Source organism: Miscanthus floridulus, unplaced genomic scaffold, assembly GCF_019320115.1.
Source record: "Miscanthus floridulus cultivar M001 unplaced genomic scaffold, ASM1932011v1 os_2532_1_2, whole genome shotgun sequence".
In the NCBI taxonomy this organism is placed as follows: domain Eukaryota; kingdom Viridiplantae; phylum Streptophyta; class Magnoliopsida; order Poales; family Poaceae; genus Miscanthus; species Miscanthus floridulus.
Genome location: NW_027098355.1, coordinates 26,995 through 48,723, shown reverse-complemented (window position 1 = coordinate 48,723; position 21,729 = coordinate 26,995). Strand labels below are relative to the sequence as shown.

The 21,729-nt window shown below is 46.8% G+C and overlaps 2 protein-coding genes and 1 pseudogene across 2 annotated transcripts; 1 reads left to right on the top strand and 2 right to left on the bottom strand.

Moving 5' to 3' along the window:
* The first annotated feature begins 6,362 nt into the window (after positions 1-6,362).
* On the top strand, positions 6,363-8,650 carry LOC136535096 (fructose-bisphosphate aldolase 1, cytoplasmic-like; annotated as a pseudogene).
* A 1,380-nt stretch (positions 8,651-10,030) lies between these two features.
* LOC136535098 (protein DMP6-like) lies at positions 10,031-10,929 on the bottom strand. Its single transcript, XM_066527426.1, has one exon. It carries the CDS (start codon positions 10,896-10,898, stop codon positions 10,251-10,253), a length of 648 nt encoding a protein of 215 aa, XP_066383523.1. The 5' UTR covers positions 10,899-10,929; the 3' UTR covers positions 10,031-10,250.
* Positions 10,930-17,881: 6,952 nt separating this feature from the next.
* On the bottom strand, positions 17,882-20,059 carry LOC136535097 (small ribosomal subunit protein eS27). Its single transcript, XM_066527425.1, has 4 exons — positions 19,931-20,059; positions 19,728-19,829; positions 19,576-19,604; positions 17,882-18,255 (listed from the first exon to the last, which is right to left on the bottom strand). The coding sequence occupies exons 1-4, from the start codon at positions 19,931-19,933 to the stop codon at positions 18,129-18,131; spliced, it is 261 nt and encodes an 86-aa protein (XP_066383522.1). The 5' UTR covers positions 19,934-20,059; the 3' UTR covers positions 17,882-18,128.
* Positions 20,060-21,729: the final 1,670 nt, after the last annotated feature.

Here is a 21,729-nt window from a genome sequence, read left to right as displayed (position 1 = left end):
TACAACTTTTGTATTCACTAAAACCATAGCAAACATCATTTACACCACAAAAATGATTGCACAAGCAAAACTGCAAATGCAGCCCAACAGCAGTGGTACAGAAAACTGATAGAAACTTCATAGAAGCATAACTGGAGTTCTAGACCTCCATCGAACATGAACCATAACTTTTTGAAAACCTTAGGAAGTTACCTACAACTTTCTTATTCTCATATTAAGATGATTCTACAGTTAGAAGGGTCAATTAATCCAATAATTGCATCTCTATCCAAAACATAGGCAGAAACTGATATGCCACTTTAAACAGCTATAAATGGAGTTATATATGTCCAATAAATGTGGTTATCGACTTTTTAGAAAGATTAGAAAATTCTAAACAACTTTTCTGTAAACACCTAAAGCTAATTATACTAGTAAGAAGGCCCCACAGTAAGAACAAGGAAACCCTATCTGGGTTTGGGCAGAAACAGCCACAGAGATTTAAGCAAGTATAACTCAAGATCTACTTAGGCAAAAATCATGATATTTAACTTTTTGGAAAGCTTAAGAAAAGTACCACAACTCATGTATTTTCACCAAGTCATGATTCATAACTTAACTGAGCCAATTAATTCAAACATGCAGAACTGTTCAGATTAGAAGCAAAGCAATACAGGGCATTTGTTATTTTTATAACTCTTAAACTATAAATCCTAAACTCCTGAAATTTTTACCAGACAACAACAATGACCTTAGTAGCACTCCACAGAAATTTCACATTTAGTTGAGCAAAATAACTACAGTTATGAAAAAGACAAGACACCACTAGTAGTACAAACCTAACTGCATAAATTGATTTTTACAGCACAAACTTTAAACTAAATACTGTCATATTATAGATCTACTGCATAGAGAATTTCACAAGGATTCCAAAAAGTCCTTATTTACTATTTTACGATTTTTATACTAATTACTATGAATTTTCAAAGTTCATCATTCAAATCTGTAAAAACAAAAGAAAAGACATGTAAGTCTTGCATCGGGGTCCCTGTAGAAAACATTAATTAAACTACAGCGAAGGGGTCCTCAGGAGCACTATTCAAATGAGTCATGGCTTCGCAGAACGGCCCTTCCCTTATGTCGAATTCCTACGCCGACCACTGCAGCAAGCGGCGGCGATGGCAGCGGCTCCGATGGCCGAGCTGTTCCAGCGGTTTTCGGCTCAGACGAGGGGCGCCGGTCGTAGAGGAGGAAGAGGCGAAGGCGATGGTGCATGCGGTGGGTCGCGAGAGGGCTCGGAGGCAGTAGGGATGCGGCGGGGGCAAGCTCGGCCCGCTGGCCATGGTGGACGCGGTCGCGCTCAGTGTCACAGAGGGGCAGAGCGAGAAGGGGCGAGTGAGGGAGAGTGCTGAGCGAGCATGGAGGGTGCCGGGCTTCACCAAATGTGAGAGGGAGCGGCAGAGACGCATGGCACGGAGGTGGGACGCGCGGCAGCAATGGAGGGTGCGCTCTGCTGCATGGTTGACGTGTCGGCCTGCTGTCGAACACCTGGCGTGCGTTGGTGAGGGCAAGGTGGGGAGCCGATTTGGGCCACTTCCAGGCCGAATCAGACCTTGGGCCAAAAATGAAGTTTGTTCACCTCAGCCTGCTCTACATTTTTCATTAAGGCACTCCAGTCATTTGAGCAACATAACAGTGGGTAATTTGGTCTCCAAAGTGGCATTGTCAATGCATTGACGGCGATTAACAAACTCCAAAAATCGATGGTCAAGACAAGGTCCCACGAGTGCCATCTTTATACATGTTCTTCGCCATCATGTACACTCCAACTTTTATCTTTGGACCAAATCGAGTTGCCTAACAAAATTTGGAGAACGCGAGACGTCAATGCCGATGTCGATGAATTTCTAGACTTAGAATATTTCTAAGTGCTGAAATCAGCAGCAGGTTCCAACTTTGAGCCACTGCTAGACTTAGTTCCGAGCCGATCCATGGTATACTCCAAAAACAAAGTTTCTTCTACATAACACGAGCTTCAACTTTTATTCAATGTCCAACTTTAAAACAGGTGCAGAAGCTATAGTTCTACTTAGACCAAAGTAGGATCATGATATCCTTCGTGATTTATTGAAGCATTTTCTTGGCATTTGCTCAACATGAACCTTTCATGACTTTTGTTGTAGAGTTCATCTAGAGTCATTTGGGCATGGTTGCAAGGTTTGGTTGACGATCGAGAATTCCATTCACTTTATAAATTAATTCAAGCAAGGACATAACTTGTCATTTTATGTGACTTCTTGATTCCAAACTTCACAAAACTTTTCCATAGATCAATATAGATGGGTATTGATGTAAGACACATTAAGATATTCCAATAACACTAGCCAAGCATATATCTTGACAAGGGCCTATATGTAAAGCAAGGGTGCAATATCCAAGTTTAGGTTGGGGCTCATTTCCATAGGTTTGACCTTGACATCTTCATCATCACTTAATATGCCATGTTTGAGCTCAAACCCATTGCTTAACTGGTGGCAAACACCTGGGGTGTTACAGATAGATGTATAGAAACAAATGTAGTCTTATAGATATAGACATAGGCCCTGTTCGGCTTACCCCATATTCGACTTGTTCAGCTTCTTTTTTTAGCCGGAATAATGTTTTCTCTCACAATAATTCAGCCAAAACAGTGTTTTTCAGCCAAGTTTTAGACCAGCGAATGAGGCCATAGTATGTTGGGAACTCTTCTAAGTAACGAAAGAAGAAAAATTCACTCTTTACTATTATCTATAGATATAGATAAATATAGATATAGATATAAATAGTTATTATAGAGTAGAGATATAGATAGGATAGATAGATAAAGGGAAAATTTGTTGTGTAGCATTCAAAGATCGTGATCTCCGTAAAATACCATCGAAAGTTTGGCGCTCTGTAAAATACCACTGAAAGATTGAACCGTGAACTGAGAGTAGCATTCTGTTAAAATGAAGCCTCCGTCGCGCCCGTACGCGATGTTGTCGCGGATGCTCGCCGCGAACAGGAACGGCTCCTGTGGCACCCCACCACCATATGCAGCACCCGTAGGTTGTGCTTGTGCACGTCCTTGCCAGATAGGACTATAGGAGCACGCTTCAGGACGTGGGCTCGTAGAACCGCTGCACCAGCGCTAGTAGGTTCTAGCAGCCAGAAGCACGCATCCTTGCCGAGTTGAAGAAGCACACGCCCAGCAGCAGGTTTCGACGGGCAGAAATAGTGCATCGCCTTCACCACCGCCAGACCATGGCCCTATCGGCGGCATGGACGAGGCCGATGAGGCGCTGAGGATGACGTAGCTGCCGAGGGTGGAGCCGAAGTTGGCCTTCCACTTTAGGAGCACGGCATCGTCAGTTCCAGCTCAATGTGGAGGCGCCGTAGTTGAGCGGAGCACCTCTGAGCGCGAGTGGTGGACTGGTGGGAGACGTCCGCGACGGGCGCGGGTAGTGGCTCAGAGCGCCAGGAGACGACCGTCGTGGCAGGGGATAGGATCTGGCCAAGCGTGTGGTGATGCCACCGACCAGGATGCACGTGATGTGCACGAACGCGCCGCGCCCGCAGCTAGCGCCTGGTGTGGTGAGGAGACTGGTATAGCGGAGGAGGATGAAAGGTCCTAATGGCTAGAGGGGGGGTGAATAGCCTAATAAAATTCTACAACAACACTTAACAAAATATGTTAGACAATTATGCGGCGAAGCGAGTGTTGCGCTAGCCTACTAAAATGCAAGCCACCTACCACAATTCTATTTTGAATAGTGTATATCCACACAATAGCTATGACACTTAGCTAAATTAGTGTGCTCTCAAAGACTAACTAAAGAGTAACACTAATCAAACAAACAAGCTCTCACAACTAACTACACTAAAGAGCTTGATAACTAGTTTGCGGTAATGTAAGAGTGAGCAAGAGAGTTATACCGCCGTGTAGTGGTAGGAACCAATCGATCACAATGATGAATACCAATGTAGACCAATCACCTCGGAATCAAATGATGAACACAATGATTTTTACCGAGGTTCACTTGCTTGCCGGCAAGCTAGTCCTCGTTGTGGCGATTCACTCACTTGGAGGTTCACGCGCTGATTGGCATCACTCGCCAAACCCTCAATAGGGTGCCGCACAATCAACACAAGATGAGGATCATACAAGCTACAAGCAATTTACTAGAGTACCTTTTGGCGCTCCGCCGGAGAAAGGTCAAGAACCCCTCACAATCACCACGATTAGAGCCGGAGCCAATCACCACCTCCGCTCAACGATCCTCGCTGCTCCAAGCCGTCTAGGTGGCGGCAACCACCAAGAGTAACAAGAGAAATCTGCAGCGAAACACAATCACCAAGTGCCTCTAGATGCAATCACTCAAGCAATGCACTTGGATTCACTCCCAATCTCACTATAATGATGAATCAATGATCTAGATGAGTGGGAGGGCTTTGGCTAAGCTCACAAGTATGCTATGTCAATAGAAATGGCCAAGAGCGTGAGCTTGAGCCGGCCATGGGGCTATAAATAGAGCCCCAATCAAATAGAGCCGTTATACCCCTTCACTGGGCAAAACGCGTTCTGACCGGACGCTCCGGTCAGACTGACCGGACGCTGGCCCTCAGCGTCCGGTCGCTCAATGTCAGCCACGTGTCTAGACTCAACGGTCATCAGCCTCGACCGGACGCTGCTTCTTCGAACTGACCGGACGCTGAAGCCCCTGCGTCCGGTCGTTTACAGTAAGCTCCTGAGCATGACCGGACGCGTCCGGTCAACTCGACCGGACGCAGTCCAGCGTCCGGTGCTTAACCCTAAGCACTGTGCCGACCGACAGCCTGACCGAACGCACTACTTCAGCGTCCGGTCGTTTCGGACTCAGCGTCCGGTCACTGTTAAACAGTGAGACCGAATCCCTTTCTCCTCTAACTTCTTCACCCTTGCTCCAATGTGCCAACTACCAAGAATTTACATCCGGCGCAATAGAAAATAGGCATTTTATTTTCCCAAAAGCGACCCAAACCCATCTCAACTCTGCACACACCTTGTGCACATGTGTTAGCATATTTTCACAAATATTATCAAGGGTGTTAGCACTCCACTAGATCTTAAATGCATATGCAATGAGTTAGCGCATCTAGTGGCACTTTGATAACCGCATTCCGATACGAGTTTCACCCCTCTTAATAGTACGGCTATCAAACCTAAATGTGATCACACTCTCTAAGTGTCTTGATCATCAAAACAAAATAGCTCCTACAAGTTATACCTTTGCCTTGAGCTTTTTATTTTTCTCTTTCTTCTCTTCAAGTTTAAGCCCTTGATCATCTCCATGCTATCACCATTGTCATGTTATGATCTTCATTTGCTTCTCTACTTGAAGTGTGCTACCTATCTCATGATCACTTGATGAACTAGAGCTTTCAGAGGATGAGGGCGACTGGTCGTCGGGATGACGCAGTTGACGCGGACGAAGACGGAGTCGACGAGCAACACGAGCGCATGGAAGCGGCGCGAGACGAGGGCGTAGCTACTGAGCGCCTTGATGTCGCTGATGCGGTTGAGGATGTCCCGCTGCAGGGGCCCTCCTCCTCCTCCTCCTCCTCCATCCCACACAGGTTACAGGCACACAGATCATGATTGGGGAGAGGCGTCGGCACGGGGCAGGACCGGGCGGGGCGAGAGCCGGGACGACAAGGACGTGCGCAAGCACGGGCGCTGCAGCCGGTGGTGCCGTAGGAGCCATTCCTATTCGCGACAAGCGTCCACGAGAACAACCCGTAAGGGCGTGACGGCGTGACGGAGGCTACTTTCAGTTCTATCACTTCTGTCGCTTTATTTTAACGGAATGTTATTTTCAGTTCATGGTTCAATATTTTGGTGGTATTTTACAAAGACGCAAAACTTTTGATAGTATTTTACGGAGATCGTGATCTTTCGATGCTACTCAACCAATTTTTCCATAGATAAACATAGCCCGTGAGTACACTATGGTAAGCACATTCTAAAATCTCTTTATTTCCTTTTCTAATTGATAAAAGTAGATATTTTTATTGAAAAGATATCCCCCAAATCCTTTTTAATTAGATCATCAAATATTGCCATATAATATTTCAAATTTCTAGCTAACTAAAAACAGAGAGCAGAGTTAGCTCTCTAAAGAACATAGTACATGATATGTAAAAGTGCTTTTAGAAAGTAAACAATATAAAGAGCAATTTTTATTTAAATAACTCTTTAAATAATAATTATTAAAAATGAATTTCAAAAAGACTCTCAGAGAGATGCTATGCATCTCGAAAGAGGAAGGAAACAAAACAACGGGTCCACGAAAAAAAAAACGAGGGCTTTGGACGGAAATACGGAGAACTCCGGACATTGATGGATCTGCATCCGCTACCGCCCGCAGTGTCGCCTGCGCGTTCCTGGTGGCGCACCCAGATCGGATCCCGTTTCTTTCCCCTCGCACAAGCCTGAACCTCCCTTGAAATGCTACCCCCCATCTCCATCGCTGCCTACCCCGCTCAGCCATTCGCCCCCAATTTCCCTTGCAATTCCCGTAGCCTCCCCTCCCGCGCGCATCGATCATGTCGGCCTACTGCGGAAAGTACTAGGGTGCGTACAATCATCACCTCCTCTTGTTCGTTCCTTGCTCATATGCTTCTGTTGTTGTTCGCTGTGCTGTCTAGTGCAGATCTGCTAATCGTTCGCTGTGGTATTCTCAGATCTAGCTTACCTATCCTGTGTTGATCGATATGCCAATGATTTATAGAGCCTTTTGTCTAGATCCTTTTGGGCGTAGGATTTTTGCAAAGTTGCTAGGGTCCGCGCAGTCTCCTTAGGAGCTTCGTGGTTGGTTGAAAGGGCAGGTAGTGCGCCTTTATGATGCAATTTGTTATGGGATTTGCTGATTTTTATTCAGATCTATGCGGTATGTAATGCTTAGCGATACGTGTCTGCCTAGTTTTTATGTGTCTTCATCATGGTGGATACAATATGTATTACTATCATAATTATCAAATTAGCTTGCTGTGTCTACATCATGGTGGATACGATATATATTACTATCATAATTATCAAATTAGCTTGCTAGCATGTGCTGGTGGTTTGTGGTCTAGATTCAAATGACATTACCTGGTTGTTGTTGTTGTTAAATATATATGCTTTTTCCATTGTGTCATTCTTGTTTTCTAAAATGGAGCTACGCAAAGACGTTGTTATCTTCATTAGTCATATCTGTAAAGAAAATTCTTACACTCTTGGGATATATATTGTGTTAATTTAATTTAATCTCAATTTGGTTGGTCACTATGTTACACGGTTTTATGTTTCGATAGTTTTGGAACTTCCAACACGTCAGTATTAGCTCATGTATATTTGTTACATGAACCATGTTTATTGATTGTGATCTGAGTTATCAATATGTACTGCTTGTTAGCTAAACATATTTGCTGATTGTTTTGCAGATGAGCTCATCAAGAACGCCGCATACATTGGCACCCCTGGAAAGGGTATCCTTGCTGCTGATGAGTCCACAGGCACCATTGGCAAGCGCCTTTCAAGCATCAATGTCGAGAACATTGAGGAGAACCGCCGTGCCCTTCGTGAGCTCCTCTTTTGTGCCCCTGGTGCTCTCCAGTACCTCAGCGGTGTGATCCTCTTCGAGGAAACCCTCTACCAGAAAACCAAGGATGGCAAACCCTTCGTTGATGTCCTCAATGAGGGAGGTGTGCTCCCTGGCATCAAGGTTGACAAGGGCACCATTGAGGTTGCTGGCACCAACAAGGAGACCACCACACAGGGCCATGATGACCTTGGCAAGCGCTGCGCCAAGTACTATGAGGCTGGTGCTCGCTTTGCCAAGTGGCGTGCCGTCCTCAACATCGGCCCTAACGAGCCATCACAGCTTGCCAACGCTCAGGGTATTGCTCGCTACGCCATCATCTGCCAGGAGAACGGTCTGGTGCCAATTGTTGAGCCTGAGATCCTCGTCGATGGGCCACATGACATTGAGCGCTGTGCCTATGTCACGGAGATGGTCCTTACTGCCTGCTACAAGGCTCTCAACGAGCACCATGTCCTCCTTGAGGGTACCCTCCTGAAGCCCAACATGGTCACCCCTGGCTCCGACTCCAAGAAGGTGGCTCCTGAGGTGATTGCCGAGTACACTGTCCGTGCCCTCCAGAGGACTGTCCCTGCTGCTGTGCCTGCCATCGTCTTCCTCTCTGGTGGACAGAGTGAGGAGGAGGCCACCCTAAACGTTAACGCCATGAACAAGCTCAACACCAAGAAGACGTGGTCCCTATCCTTCTCGTTCGGCCGTGCCCTTCAGGCAAGCACCCTCAAGGTCTGGGCTGGCAAGGAGGAGAATGTTGAGAAGGCCAGGGCTGCCTTCCTCACCAGGTGCAAGGCCAACTCGGAGGCCACCCTCGGCACATACAAGGGTGACGCTGCTGCCGGCGAGGGTGTCTCGGAGAGCCTTCACGTCAAGGACTACAAGTACTGAGCTGCCCTGAGTCTGCGTGCGTTTAGGTTGAGTGTTTGCCCGTCAGAGCCCAATTTTTGGACATCATCGGAACTTGGTTTTAATAATCCTGAACTTGTGCTTGCCATTGTGGATGATGGTTGCTTACTTTTTATGCTCGTGTGCAGTGTTTTCAAGACGTTCGATTGATTAATCGTGATTAGTTGGTCTGGTCGGTACCATGACCTCGATTAGAGACTTCAACTCGATTAGCTCGACTAGAAACCTGATCGTCCGACTAGTCGACGATTAATCACAATTAGTTGTCCGATCAGGGGGGTGCACGACCAGGTTGGGCACTGTCTTCTTTGGGCGTGCCTGACTGGACTTCCAGGCTGTCAATTTAGCTCACTAGTGTTTGTAATATATATACAGGAGGTAAGTCTCTAGGGTTCTCATCTCTCATTCTCTCTGGCGCGTGACGACCGCTGCTGTTCTGCTCTTTCTCTCTTCTCCTCTCCTGTGCGTGAGGGCTGCTGCTGCTCTGGTCTTTCTCTCTTCTTTGCTCCTGTGCGTGACGGCTGCTGTTGCTCTGCTCTTTCTCTCTTCTCTGCTTCTCTTCCCCAGCTAGCACGCCTCTTGGTGAAGCTCTTTCCCTGACTCTATGCCTCTGCTCCCCCCTAGCTCACGAAAATGAGCTCTTCCTCCAACGATGGTAGGTGTGCCCACTGCCCAGGCTAGACTCGACTGGTCGTCCTGGTCGACGACTAATCGTCTGATCGGTCCCATGGCGACCAGAGTCGACTAGACGACTTGAAAACATTGCTCATGTATTAATTAGTCTTGTTTGGTATTAATCTTGTGTAATCTGGTCGTACCGATGGTAAATCTAGCGGCCACATTTTGTTCTATCCGTTGCTGTAATATGCTGGTCATGTTATTGGTATACTGTATGTCAAAACAAACTACATGCTTAGTTGGCCAATGTGCAGGGGTTCTGCAATGTGCACTGACATATTTGATGTGAATTATTATGTTAGCCACTTTTGTTGTGAACAAATCAGCCAATTGCCGGGCGAGACGTGATAGTTTCTGATCATATGCTTGCGTTCTCTCTCTTCTTGTGAAGCATGATTTTAGCTGGTGGTTTGTCTCTGTATTTGCTACTATGTTGAACATGGTTCCGTTTGCGATTCCTCTCTGGAATGTTGATGATCATGTTTCTCTCAGCGCTTCAAGTTTCCTCGTTCCGAAAGGCCATCTGACCGACCAAAATCATTCACGAACAGAACTAAACGCGTGTCCGACAGCCTATGAAAACAAGCGATGAAAATACCACACTAGTTCATTGCGTGCATTGTAATTAATTAACTTGTAAAGTGAGGGAATCCAATGGCAATGCACAAGCATGACGGTCGTTTGTGTGATTAAGCAGCCGGTTTAGGGGGTGTTTGGTTCACTTTTAACCTCCTAAATTTAGTCACTTTTTATCCAAATACTTTGACACTAAATGGGCTTTAGCCAATTAGTCACTCAAATGCTGCTCAATGGGACTAAACATTACCTTTTAGCCAGCCTGTCTCATCTTTTAGCCACTTTACAGAGCCAAATACACTGACTAGACTTTTTTAACCTCTTTTACTCAACCAAACCAAACGAGGGGAAGTTTAGGAGCTGGTTCATGGGAACAGGCCCTTAGCCCGTCAGTAAAGTGAGCGACGAAGGATGCCAATCATGCACACAAGGCCCAGCCCGCCAGCAGCCGATGCCGAACCGTTATGTATTCATTGGTCAGGATGAGGACGCCGCCCCGGGGAAGCCGATCCCGCGCCGCGTGGACGGGAACATGGCGAAGAGGAAGCTCCCCGCGGCGCCGGCCGCCACGGGCACGGCGGCCAGCAGCTGCCTGGTGGACGCGGACTCGACGGGGTAGAAGCACGCCACCACGTCGCGGTCCACTATGGCCACGGCCAGGAACACCGCGAACGACAGCAGCCCGTGCATGACGTCGCGCACGGTGAGCCTGTACCTGTCGTCCAGCGGCGGCGGCGACCCAGAGCCGGAGCTGCCTCCGTCGATGGGGATCAGGCGGCCGCTGGGCGTGACGAAGCCGTACCGCAGCGCGCCCGTGGCGGCGTCGCGGTAGCTGTCGGTGAAGCAGAGGACGAAGCAGCAGAGTGCGCAGGCGCCGATGAGGCAGCCCGTCAGCGCGCGGTTCGCGGCGTTGCAGGTGCCGTCCGCGGTGAAGGACGGCGACAGCACCGCGAAGGCGAGCACGGCGCCCGTGGGAAGGTGCTTCGCGAGGTCGGCGGTGCTGTTAAGGGCCTTGCCGATGACGGTCGTCGTCGTGGGTGCCGCATGCTGCGCGCCGTCACCGGTGGCCGCAAGCAGCGGCGCCGCCTCTGCGTCGCCAGGGGGTGCCGCCCGGGATGATGCCATGGTGGCTACTGTGTGTGCTGCCTGCAGTCCGTCTTTGGCCTGGAATATGTACCATCGCTTGTTTCAGTGCAGCGCTGGCAGAAAGCAGTTTTAGGCTGGAGGAATGGAACACTTGCTCAGCTTTTGGATTTATGCTTGTAGTAATGCAGAAGCAAGGAACATTCGTGGCCCGAGTTTGGATTAATGCTCGCTATCGATATAATATCGTCGTTAGTCCTTCGAGGGGTATCCCATAAAAGTAGATTGATCGGCAGAGATGCGTGTAATCGAGAACACGAAGGCAACAGAGACACAAGAGTTAGACAGGTTCGGGCCGTCAGCGTAACGTAATACCCTACTCCTGTGGTCTGTTGGTTTGTATTGGCTTCGTATGATATTGTCTGTGTTTTGAGGGCTCCCTGTCCACCTTATATAGTCTGGGAGACAGGGTTACAAGTCAGCTAGATCTATTGAGGGCTCCCTGTCCACCTTATATAGTCTGGGGGACAGGGTTACAAGTCGGCTAGATCTAGAAGATAACCGGAAATTAATAACAGATTACAGAAATCATAGGATCGAACGTATCCTAACAGATCTCGTAGTATCTTCAGGATATCTTCCCGGTGTCTTGCGGGGCGCGCCGAACAGCGCCGTGCTCCGCAAGGCTTCGTCTTATGGGCTGGGCCACCCCTGGGGACGTAGCCCATGTAGTCTGCCGTGGGTATCCGGGGTCATACCCCCACAGCTAGTCCCCGAGCACCTTGTATCTGTTGTGCAACGCCGTCTTAAGCTTGTCCGAGCAGGTGTGAACGAAGCCGAGCAGTCAGACTCATAGTCCGATCACCATACTGAGTCGCCGAGCAGTTGTGAACCGTCGCCGAACTGTGTATCCCAAGTAAGGCTTGCCATAAGGATGTAAGGAGCTCAAGTTCAAAATAAAAAAATTTCTCGCAGTGGACCAAGTGTGCCCACTTAGAGTCCGACCACGAGAAAGGAATATAGTCTTCTTCAACTTCAGGAGGTGCGGAGTCTTCCAGATTAAAGAAAACACACTCACCGCAAGGTGAAGTGTGCCCACTTAGTCCTCGAGCCTGACAGTAGGTGACGCAGTCACGTGGTGCCAGGGTCCAAAGTAGAAGAAAAAAAGAAGACTAGCCGAGCAGGCAGCCAATCCCTAGGCGAAGCCCTAAAATGAGAAAAACACATTCACCGTAAGGTGAAGTGTACCTACTTAGTCCCCGAGCCTGACAGTAGGTAACGCAGTCACGTGGTGCCAGGGTCAGAAACAACAGTAACTAGAAGAAAGTCCTCAGTGTGGTGAGGAACCAAGTCGTTGTGATGACGTAGTCCCCGAGCCACAAGTAGAAATCTTGGAGAAATCAAATCGTGGAGAAAAATCCGGAGTAATGGTTGTACAGTAGGAGTTACTGAGCCTTAATGGTATTGTAGAGAAGTCGACGAATATTCGGTGTGTAGTAACAAGTTGCGGCGAAAAATAAGTGATATGGGCTACAGTTGCGCGGAAGCCCTGGTAACGGCCCACCACGCCGCTTCGGAGAATTCGGAGAGGCGCAAATAGTGGAGCGGTTTCCCAAAAATCCTTGAATGCGAAAAGTGGGGAGGGTGCTTTATAACTGCGCCGCCGCACTCCGTGCTCCCACGTTTGCCACTTCGTCACTTCGTCTTCCTCCTCAGCCCTTGAGCTTTCCGATTCACATCCACACGCGCTTCCGCCGCCAGTCCCAAATCAAATCTGAGAGATGACGCCGAAGAGGGGAGTTGGTAACCCGAAGAAGGCGACCGCCGGGGCAAGGCGTGACAATGAATGGGTGCCGTCGCTCACGGGGGAGACGGAACTCAACGGGATGGTGGAGGCGGGCGTTCTTCCTGACCGTGTCAACGTCGGAGCAAATCGAGAATAAGAAGGCAACAGAGACACAAGAGTTAAACATGTTTGGGCCGTCAGCACGACGTAATAACTTACTCTTATGGTCTGTTGGTTTGTATTGGCTTCGTATGATATTGTCTGTGTTTTGAGGGGGTCCCTGGCCGTCTTATATAGTCTAGGGGTAGGGTTACAAGTCGGTTAGATCTAGGAGATAATTGGAAAGTAATAACAGATTACAGGAATTATGAGATCGAACGTACCCTAACAGATCTTGTAGTATCTTCAGGATATCTTTCCGGTATCTTGCGGGGCGCGCCGTACAGCGCCGTGCTCCGCAAGGCTTCGTCTTGTGGGCTGGACCACTCCTGGGGTGCAGCCCATGTAAACTGTCGTGGACATCCGAGGTCGTACCCCCACACTTGGAGTAATGAAGAACCTGTGAGTAACGCAAAGAAGCCCGAGTTTGTACGCCATGGCCATGCCAGTGCCTTGGACAAGGACGCAGCAGTGGCTGGACTGCTTACTTGGCAGCACAGCCAAGAATCCTGGAAGGCAGCAACTTCTTCTGCGCTGGTAGTGAACATGCAAAGACGACTAATGTACCAATAAAAAATGCTTAACTGATGCACCGACAACAAAATATAAGTCATCTTTACCAGAGATGATTGAGATTGTTCCGTTGCGATATATCTTTACCGATGTGCAGTGCAGCTGCAACAGTAGCTAATTCCAACACACTAGAACTTCCATTTTGCTTGTGCGAGATTTTTTTTGCATCGCTGCTCCATTCCACCATTTGCTAACAGAAGTTAATGAGATTGCAGCCATGCCGCCATGGGGGCATACGCTGGCCGAAAGAAAGAAGGTGATCGGAGGAGGGCAAAGTTCTCTCCAATGCAAGCTTCCTGCGATCCAATGTTGTGGAACAAGATAAACGTACGGGGAGCAGATCAGGGGAAGAAGCAAGCCCAGATTGCCGGCGGCAGAGTGTGCTGGTGGAGTGCAACAGCAGCCACGTGTGAACGCAGTGGACGTGGAACTTTGAGGAGGTGCTCGTCGTCCGCAAACCCGTATTCTCGCAGAGTCAAAGCCGCCGGCACATGACATGGAAGGACACGCCGGCGTCGTGGAGGTCCAACAGGGCCGGCTGGAGGTCTGGAAGGCGGTAGCGTCGCCCGGGGGCGGAGCAGGAACTGCGCGAGGAGGTCGGGCTCTCCTTCCGGGCCAACCAAACATCGATCGCTAGTTGCATGTACCTGGGCAGGCAAAAAACTTCTCAATCACAGGCAACTCAAATGCCCAGGCAAGGCAATTCATCCAGGGTCTCAACCATGATTGCTTCTCGTTCTGGGCAGCTAGGCTCTCGCAAGCCAAGCCTGGTTTCGTCTGTCCGTAAAAGGTGATTGGTTTTCTCTCTCCCTATACTCGCCTCACGCGCAAGTACCTGCTGATGGTGGAATGGAGCTGCGGTGCAAACCTCGCCATGTACCTGAAGAAGCAAAATGCAAGTTTGGGCAGATTCCAGGCGCTACAATGGCTCAAGTTGAGGGACGTACAATGCAATTCTTTTTACAAATATATAAAGTTGGAACTAGGATACATTTTCATTTTAAATGTAATTCTTCTTAAATATTAAGTTGGAAGAGAGGGTACTGAACGTAAACCGGCTAATATTTTTGCCAACATAACTCCAAGAAGATGTTTTCAAAAAAAAATAGGGGCTCTTGCGTTTGTACCCTCGTTTTATATCGAAATTATGATTTTACCCCTATTTTTTTGACTTTGTGAATTTACCCCTACTGTGCCATTCACGAAGCACCAGTTTGCCCCTACTCCGTCATCCACCCCTAACGGTGTTAAACTTTGTACAAAAGGACATGAATGCCCATGCGATTTTACCCCTGTTTGTTATGCATAATTGTGATTTTACCCTGATTTAGAATTAGACTTTTTTATTGTATGCTGACAATTGATTAAATTTGGTCAAACATATTTGGCACAACTTGCAATTATTTAAAATATTTCAATATAATCTTTTGTGTGGGACCAAAAATCTTCAATGTATAAGAATGCATGTAGAACATCGGTTAACAAACTGTATAAGTAGATGCATGCACTGATAACCTTAGTACCTTACCACATAGGAATATCATACAGTACATGTTTTTTCAGCAAAAGTAACCGCCATACAAGTTGCTTCCATATCAGAGCCCCGTTTGCTTCTGTTTTCATCACCAAAATCCATTATAGGCAACACTACCGTGCTGGTACTGATCGCTGCATCGGTATTATAGGCAACACTACCGTGCTGGTACTGATCGCTGCATCGGTATTGCCGGTGGAACAATGGCCGTCCCTACGCGAGACAGCGGCGGTGTCGCAATCTGTCTCCGTAGGAAGACCAGGAGGCTGTACCTATAGCCGTGCGGAACGCTGCAAGGGCAAGCTGTCAGAGCAAGACATGAAGTCGTCGGCCATTCCCGACGAGCCGTGAAGCAAGGCGCCAGCGTGGCCATCCTTGCGGTGATGCAGGGAAGAGCAAGCGTACACGAGTGCCAGTCTGGCGCCTGCGTGCGTGCCCGGGTCCAGCAGCTTGGCCCTGAAATGTCAACTCAACATTTGGCATCATCTGTCCATTGGATGTCTGAAGAACTCGCTCTGCAGCTGCACGGCTTGTAAATTCAACAAAACCATAGCCCTGAAGCTGTCCTGAATTCTGGTCACGGATGAGCTTCACATTTTGAACCTGAAAAATCATGTAAATATGAAGTAAAGGGTCAGAAAATCATGAATGCATGGGCAGCATACATCTATAAACACCAATCAGGAAAAAAGTTCAGGACTATACCAAACAGCAGTGGTAAACACCTCCAAATAATATGATTTAAGGCTCGGAAGAACTAGCTGTGTTGCCTGGTATCTCTCTTATCTTAGAACTTTAAAAGTGACACCATGGCAAATGCTGAGAGCTACTCAACATTTTAACTATCATTGCTACTGCATTGCCAATTGACTTCTCATTTTTTGGGGCACATTCTTGATTTATTTCTAGGTAAAACAACCACGCAACATTGTCCTATGGAACAAGAAACAGGTTTTCCTAACAACTCTAGATATTGTCCTCATATTATATATACAAAGATAAATAGGATTTAGATCTTCACTCATTGAGTTGGAGACTAGCAACTGAAACTTACAGGATTTAGAAGAAACTCTTCTTTGTATGCACTATATTGACTCCGCTTCTTTTCTAACTCATAAGCCCATAAGGAACGATCAGTTGGCAAATACCCCAAAAGAAGCTGCACACTATAAAAATAGTAGAATAAATATCTCATGTAGAGAGTAATTAGATAACAAAAATTGATGTAAATTGTACAGACATACTGCCAGAAGCTCCTAGAGTGCATGCTTAATCATGACGGTTCACAAAACAATGCATGATACATAAATTGGGGTCAATGTGGAATGCAAGCCATGGTAAACCCACACCTATCAGAATTAGAACATCAAATGGACACTGATGGTAATCAAACACAGGACAAGATTGAATATAAGATATAGCCCAGGAGGGTAAAAAAATAAGACAGTTTAGTTTTCACTTCCACTGAAAAAGGCCATGAAACCTTTTCAAGGTATATTTCTTACACAAATTTTCATTCCCCATTTACCAAACAACCACCAGCCCTGCAGATCCCTACGCTCTTGTGACCTTAAGAAACTACACACTTTGTAACTCTATCTCCATGTCTCAATTCAACCAAAAAAACTTGACGACAGACATAAGTCAGCTATGCAGAATGAAAAAAATGACCAACAGTTTGAGCTGTGAACCTTTCTCCTTCCTCATTTACCTCACCAGCTCAATCTCTCACCATCAAATTACAGTCTAAAGCAGTGCACAAAGGACATTGGCTCACTAACACAGGACACCCGTGTTAACGGTACTATGAACAATTCGTATTCATACTAATAATTACTAAATTTGTAAAATAGAGATCTCTGTAAAATAAGACCCCAATCAAATATCATCGCTAAACCCTTGCAGCGCAACTAGGAAATGCAGAACTCCGAACTATCAACCAAAATTCGCAATACAATCAGAAGAGAATGCGAGTGGGGACCTTCCAGAGAACAGGTCGGACACCACCACCGCCGTCGGGAATGCCGAGGCAGGCTAAGCGCCGCAGCTCTCCAATGTTCACCACCTTCTTCGACAACTGCACGCACCCACAAGAGAGTCAATCAAACAGGAAAAGCTTAGTGAGAATCCAAGCGATAACCAACACCCCGCTTTTCCTGCACGCACCGTGGCCTTGAAGTCGGAGAGCAGCTGCGCCCGTATCACCGCCACTGCGGACGCGAGCCTGGGGAGGAGCGGGGCGGAGTGAGGATGAGCTGCGCCGCCGCCAGTAGTCGCGCCGCCGCCGGTACTCCTCAAACCCTAACACGTGAGCCGCGCCGCCGGAGTGTGGCGGAGGGAGGAGGAGACGCGCCAGGGGGGAGCGGGAAGGAGGGAGGATGAGCCACGCCAGGGGGAGCAGGAAGGAGGGAGGAGGAGCTGCGCCGCGGCTGCGCCGCGGCTGCACGCCTGAAGCCCCCGCACCGCGCGTCGCGTGCCAAGCCCCGCGGCCCTTGCGCGCCACGTGCCGAGCCCCGCCGCCGCCCCACGCGCGACGAGCCCCGCCGCTGGGAGCCGTTGCCGCACCGCGCGCTGTGCGCTGCCAACGCCGCCGCCGCCGGATGCCCCCGACGCCCCGGTCGATGCAGCCGGCCCGTGAGAAAGGCATAGTTTCCTTATGGAAGCTGAATATAAGGATAAGGGGCAATTTGGTCTTTTCGCCTTTGTTTTTTCAAATTTTGAATTTTTTTAATTCATTTATTCTATGACCATCTGACGGCATCCAAATCAGGGGCAAACGGATGATTCAATTCAAAATAGCAAGGGTAAAATCACAAAGTTGAGAAAACAAGGGTAAAATCACAATTAGACTCATGCATAAGGGCAAGAACACCATTTTCCCAAAAAAAAAAAACATAACTACAAGAAGTGCCCTGCCCTCTGACTTCCCTCCATCCAAAGGACAAGTGCCCATGATTACCAAGAAACAGCATGTCGCCAAATATCGTCAATAGCATAACATAATTCAAAGATCCATTAGTTTATCATAATCCGAACCAAACCAGCGATAGCCAACATGCAATACATAGCAGCACCAGAACAACATATGGAAAACCTTAGCTAAGGCAGTTCATGACACTAATATTTGGCAAAGAGCAAAACTTGAAGACTGCATACTGGAGATTGACAACAGCGATCCAGTACTAACAGACGCCGCGATCCAGTACTAACAGACGCCGCTCTAGTCTCCCTTCCGGCGGAAAGAGCAGCCCTCCGTGAGCCTCGCCTTTCCTCCTGTGGGCTGGCAGAGGACAGTCTGGCAGCCTGGGCACACCACAACAGTCTGGGAGTGGCTGAAAACAGTGGTTCTGCCAAAACAACATGAATTGCACCATTAGACTAGTTTTCTACCAGAAGGCACACGAGCGAGATTAGAAAAACAAGGTTTATAACACATTCATACCATAACACAATGAAATAAACAGTATAAGCTTATGATGCTTAAATTGATGTTAAAACATCCTAGTCATTTGGGAGCTCAAGACACAAAGAGCAAATGAGAAATCATTATGAAGTTTTGATGGTACCAATATATCTTAATTCTTAACATGCTAATCCAAACTTAGGTGCCTATTTGTATTTTTGTATTGAGGGGTGATAGATTACTCTGGAATTGAGTTTGAAACTACCAAACCACCCCTTTCTCGAGACAGTCCTTAACTGATACATTACACAATGCACAGAAAACCCACTGCCACTTCTCAAATGCCAAATAGAAAGACATCAGTCCACTGGGAGCAAGCGATCATGGTGACAATCTACTGAGTTTCTCTAGTAACCTTCTACAACGCACAAGTCAATTTCAATCAAATTGATAATGACCCAGAAAAATCAAATGTTGCTGCAATTGGACCAGTAACAGGACAACTATCAGCTCCTGACCAAAGATGAGGAAATCAGCTCCCAACAAAAGACAAGGAAACTTTATAAACAGTTTCCCAAAACTCTAAATAATACCTTAACTTGTAGAAAGTTACTACTATACACTAACCATGTAAGGTAAAAACACTGTAAAATTGAAGATAATCATTTTGCAGGTCAAACAATCCAACTCACTATATGCATTCAACACTGGCGTACACCAAATAAACAAAAAAACTAACATTCTTTTACTTGTCTTCTACGACTTGCTATGTCAGTTTAAAATTGTCGAGGACCAAGAAAAATCAATTGTATCTAGAATTGGACCAGTAACATGCAATTAAACAGCTTCCGAAGTTTATAAACATTGTCTCAAACTCTACTTAATACCCTAACTTGTAGAAAGTTGCTACTATACACTATGCAAAATTACACATAATCATTTTGAAGGTCAAACAATAGAACTTCATAATATGCATTGTCGTGCAACAAATAAATACCAAGCATCTAACAATAGCTTACTAACAGGCTAGTCTTCTTTGTCCCAATGTATTAGTAACATATTAGCCTTCACCTAACATCACTGTGATAACGGGTACAATTGGATAAATTATTTACTAACAGGAGAAATATTTCAGTTCAAAAGAACCTCAGTCTAAGCCAAATACATGCACCAGGGCAGGTTCAATGGTAAACCACAATCAATCAATGGCGAGAACTAAATAAATCTAAACCTTGAATTGAATCTGACGGACACGAAAACTTACATGCTGAAGCATCCCTGGCACTTGACATCCTGCAACACAAAAAATAAGAATTTTCACAATTCATACATGGAGGGTAAAGAAAAGGTGAACCGGAAACGCCTAGCTCACACCCACCACAGAAACGAGAGCATGTTAGGGATAAGAACAAGTACCATGAAGAAGGAGTTGGGGGACTGGACGAGGCGCTTCTTCTTGTGCTTGAGCTTCTCGAGCTCTGCCGGCGGGTTGAGGAGGTCGATGTCGTTCTGGAGAACCTGCGCAACCAAATCTCAGGAACCAATCGAGCACGCTGGCGATGAGCGGCGCAACAAATTCGGATCATGGGTAGGCGGACGATGAGGGGATTAGAGCTTACCATCTTGCCTCGGGCTCCGGCGGAGGGTAGGGGGGAAGTGCGTTAGATGCGGGGCGGCGGCGGAGCTGCAACAGACGAGTCTGAGCCGGGAGGGTTTTGCGCTGATGGCGTGGTTGTTGCTTTCTGAATCTGGACCGTTCGATCCTGCTGGCTCATCATCACGACCTTCGGAGTGACCCGCATTGCACACAATGGGCCTGGATTATTGGGCTTGTGTCTGTAGCTGAATTGGGCCCATTTGTGTGACAGGGAGACTTTATAAAACAAAAAGTCTATCATTGTGATCATCTATCACACTCTAAAAGAGCGAGTTTTTTTAGGGGGGCTTTTCCCCTATAATAACCATTCGATTTAGGCGTCGTGCTATATGATCCCTCCGTCGTCCAAGATCTTACATGTAAGATGTAAGACTCATCCTAAGCCAAGATTCCTCCTAAACCCTAATCCCTTACTCCAATAATCGTGTAATCTCAGAATTCCTCTTAAACCTCGTGATCTTTTTTTTTGAGAATCTAAACCTGGTGATCCCGCAGTCTCACGCTAACTCTTTCGGCAACCTGGACCCACCTCCCACACCTATTTTTTCACCGCAATATCCCACATCTGCCTGCCGTCTCTTGAATGAAGCCCCATCCCCATCGCAACGTCGCTCCTATTGGCGTTGAACATTATACTAGGTTGTTTGCCGGTTCCGCGATGGAGCACCGTGTTGAAAATAAATCTCCCATTCTTAAACTTTGCATAAATGCAATTGTCCTCAACATTCTCTTTAAACCCAAAATTCTTTATTGTTCTGTCAAACTTCAAGTTCCTCTGTCTTGAAGCTTGCTTCAATCCATAAATGGATTTCTTTAGGCGACAGCCCATTCTTTCCTTTCCTTCTACAACAAAACCTTTTGGTTGTGCCATGTAAACATTTTCCTCTAAATCTCCATTTAGGAATGCTGTCTTTACGTCCATCTGATGTAATTCTAAATCATAATGTGCCACTAATACCATTATAATTCTGAGGGAATCCTTACATGAGACTGGAGAAAATGTCTCATTGTAATCTATCCCCTCTCTTTGTATAAAACCTTTCGCCATAAGTCGTGCTTTAAACCTTTCTATATTCCCTCTGGAGTCATATTTTGTTTTGTAGACCCATTTGCAGCCTACTGTTTTGGCTCATTTAGGAATTTGTTCTAAATCTCAAACACCATTTGAACTCATAGATTCTATTTCATCTTTCATAGCTTTCAACCACTTTGATGAGTGTTCGCTTCTCATGGCTTCTTCATATGAGGTGGGATCACCCTCCATATGAAACTCTTCAATATTATAGATTTCATAATCATCAGAAATAATTGATGTTCTAACTCTCTGAGACCTTCTAAGGGCCTCCACATTTGGCACATTTTCTGTTTGAGGCTGTTGTTGCTCCCCCTCATGTGTGGCAATAGGTTCTGTAGGATTCTGAACCATGGGTCCCATGCAACAGTCTCAGTATAAGCAGATGTTGAAGCCGTTGGATAAATTCAAAATATTTAAGGCAGAAGTTAAAAATCAACATGGTATAGTCGCCCAGTATTCAACACCGGGCGAACCTCAGCAGAATGGAGTAGCTGAAAGGCGTAACCGTACTCTGATAGATATAGTGCGTAGTATGATTAGTTACTCCACCTTACCGTTGAGCCTGTGGATGGAGGCGTTAAAAACCAGCATTCATATTCTCAATAGAGTACCAAGTAAGTCGGTGCCCAAAACACCGTATGAGTTGTGGACAGGAAGAGTACCCTCACTAAACCATTTACGTGTGT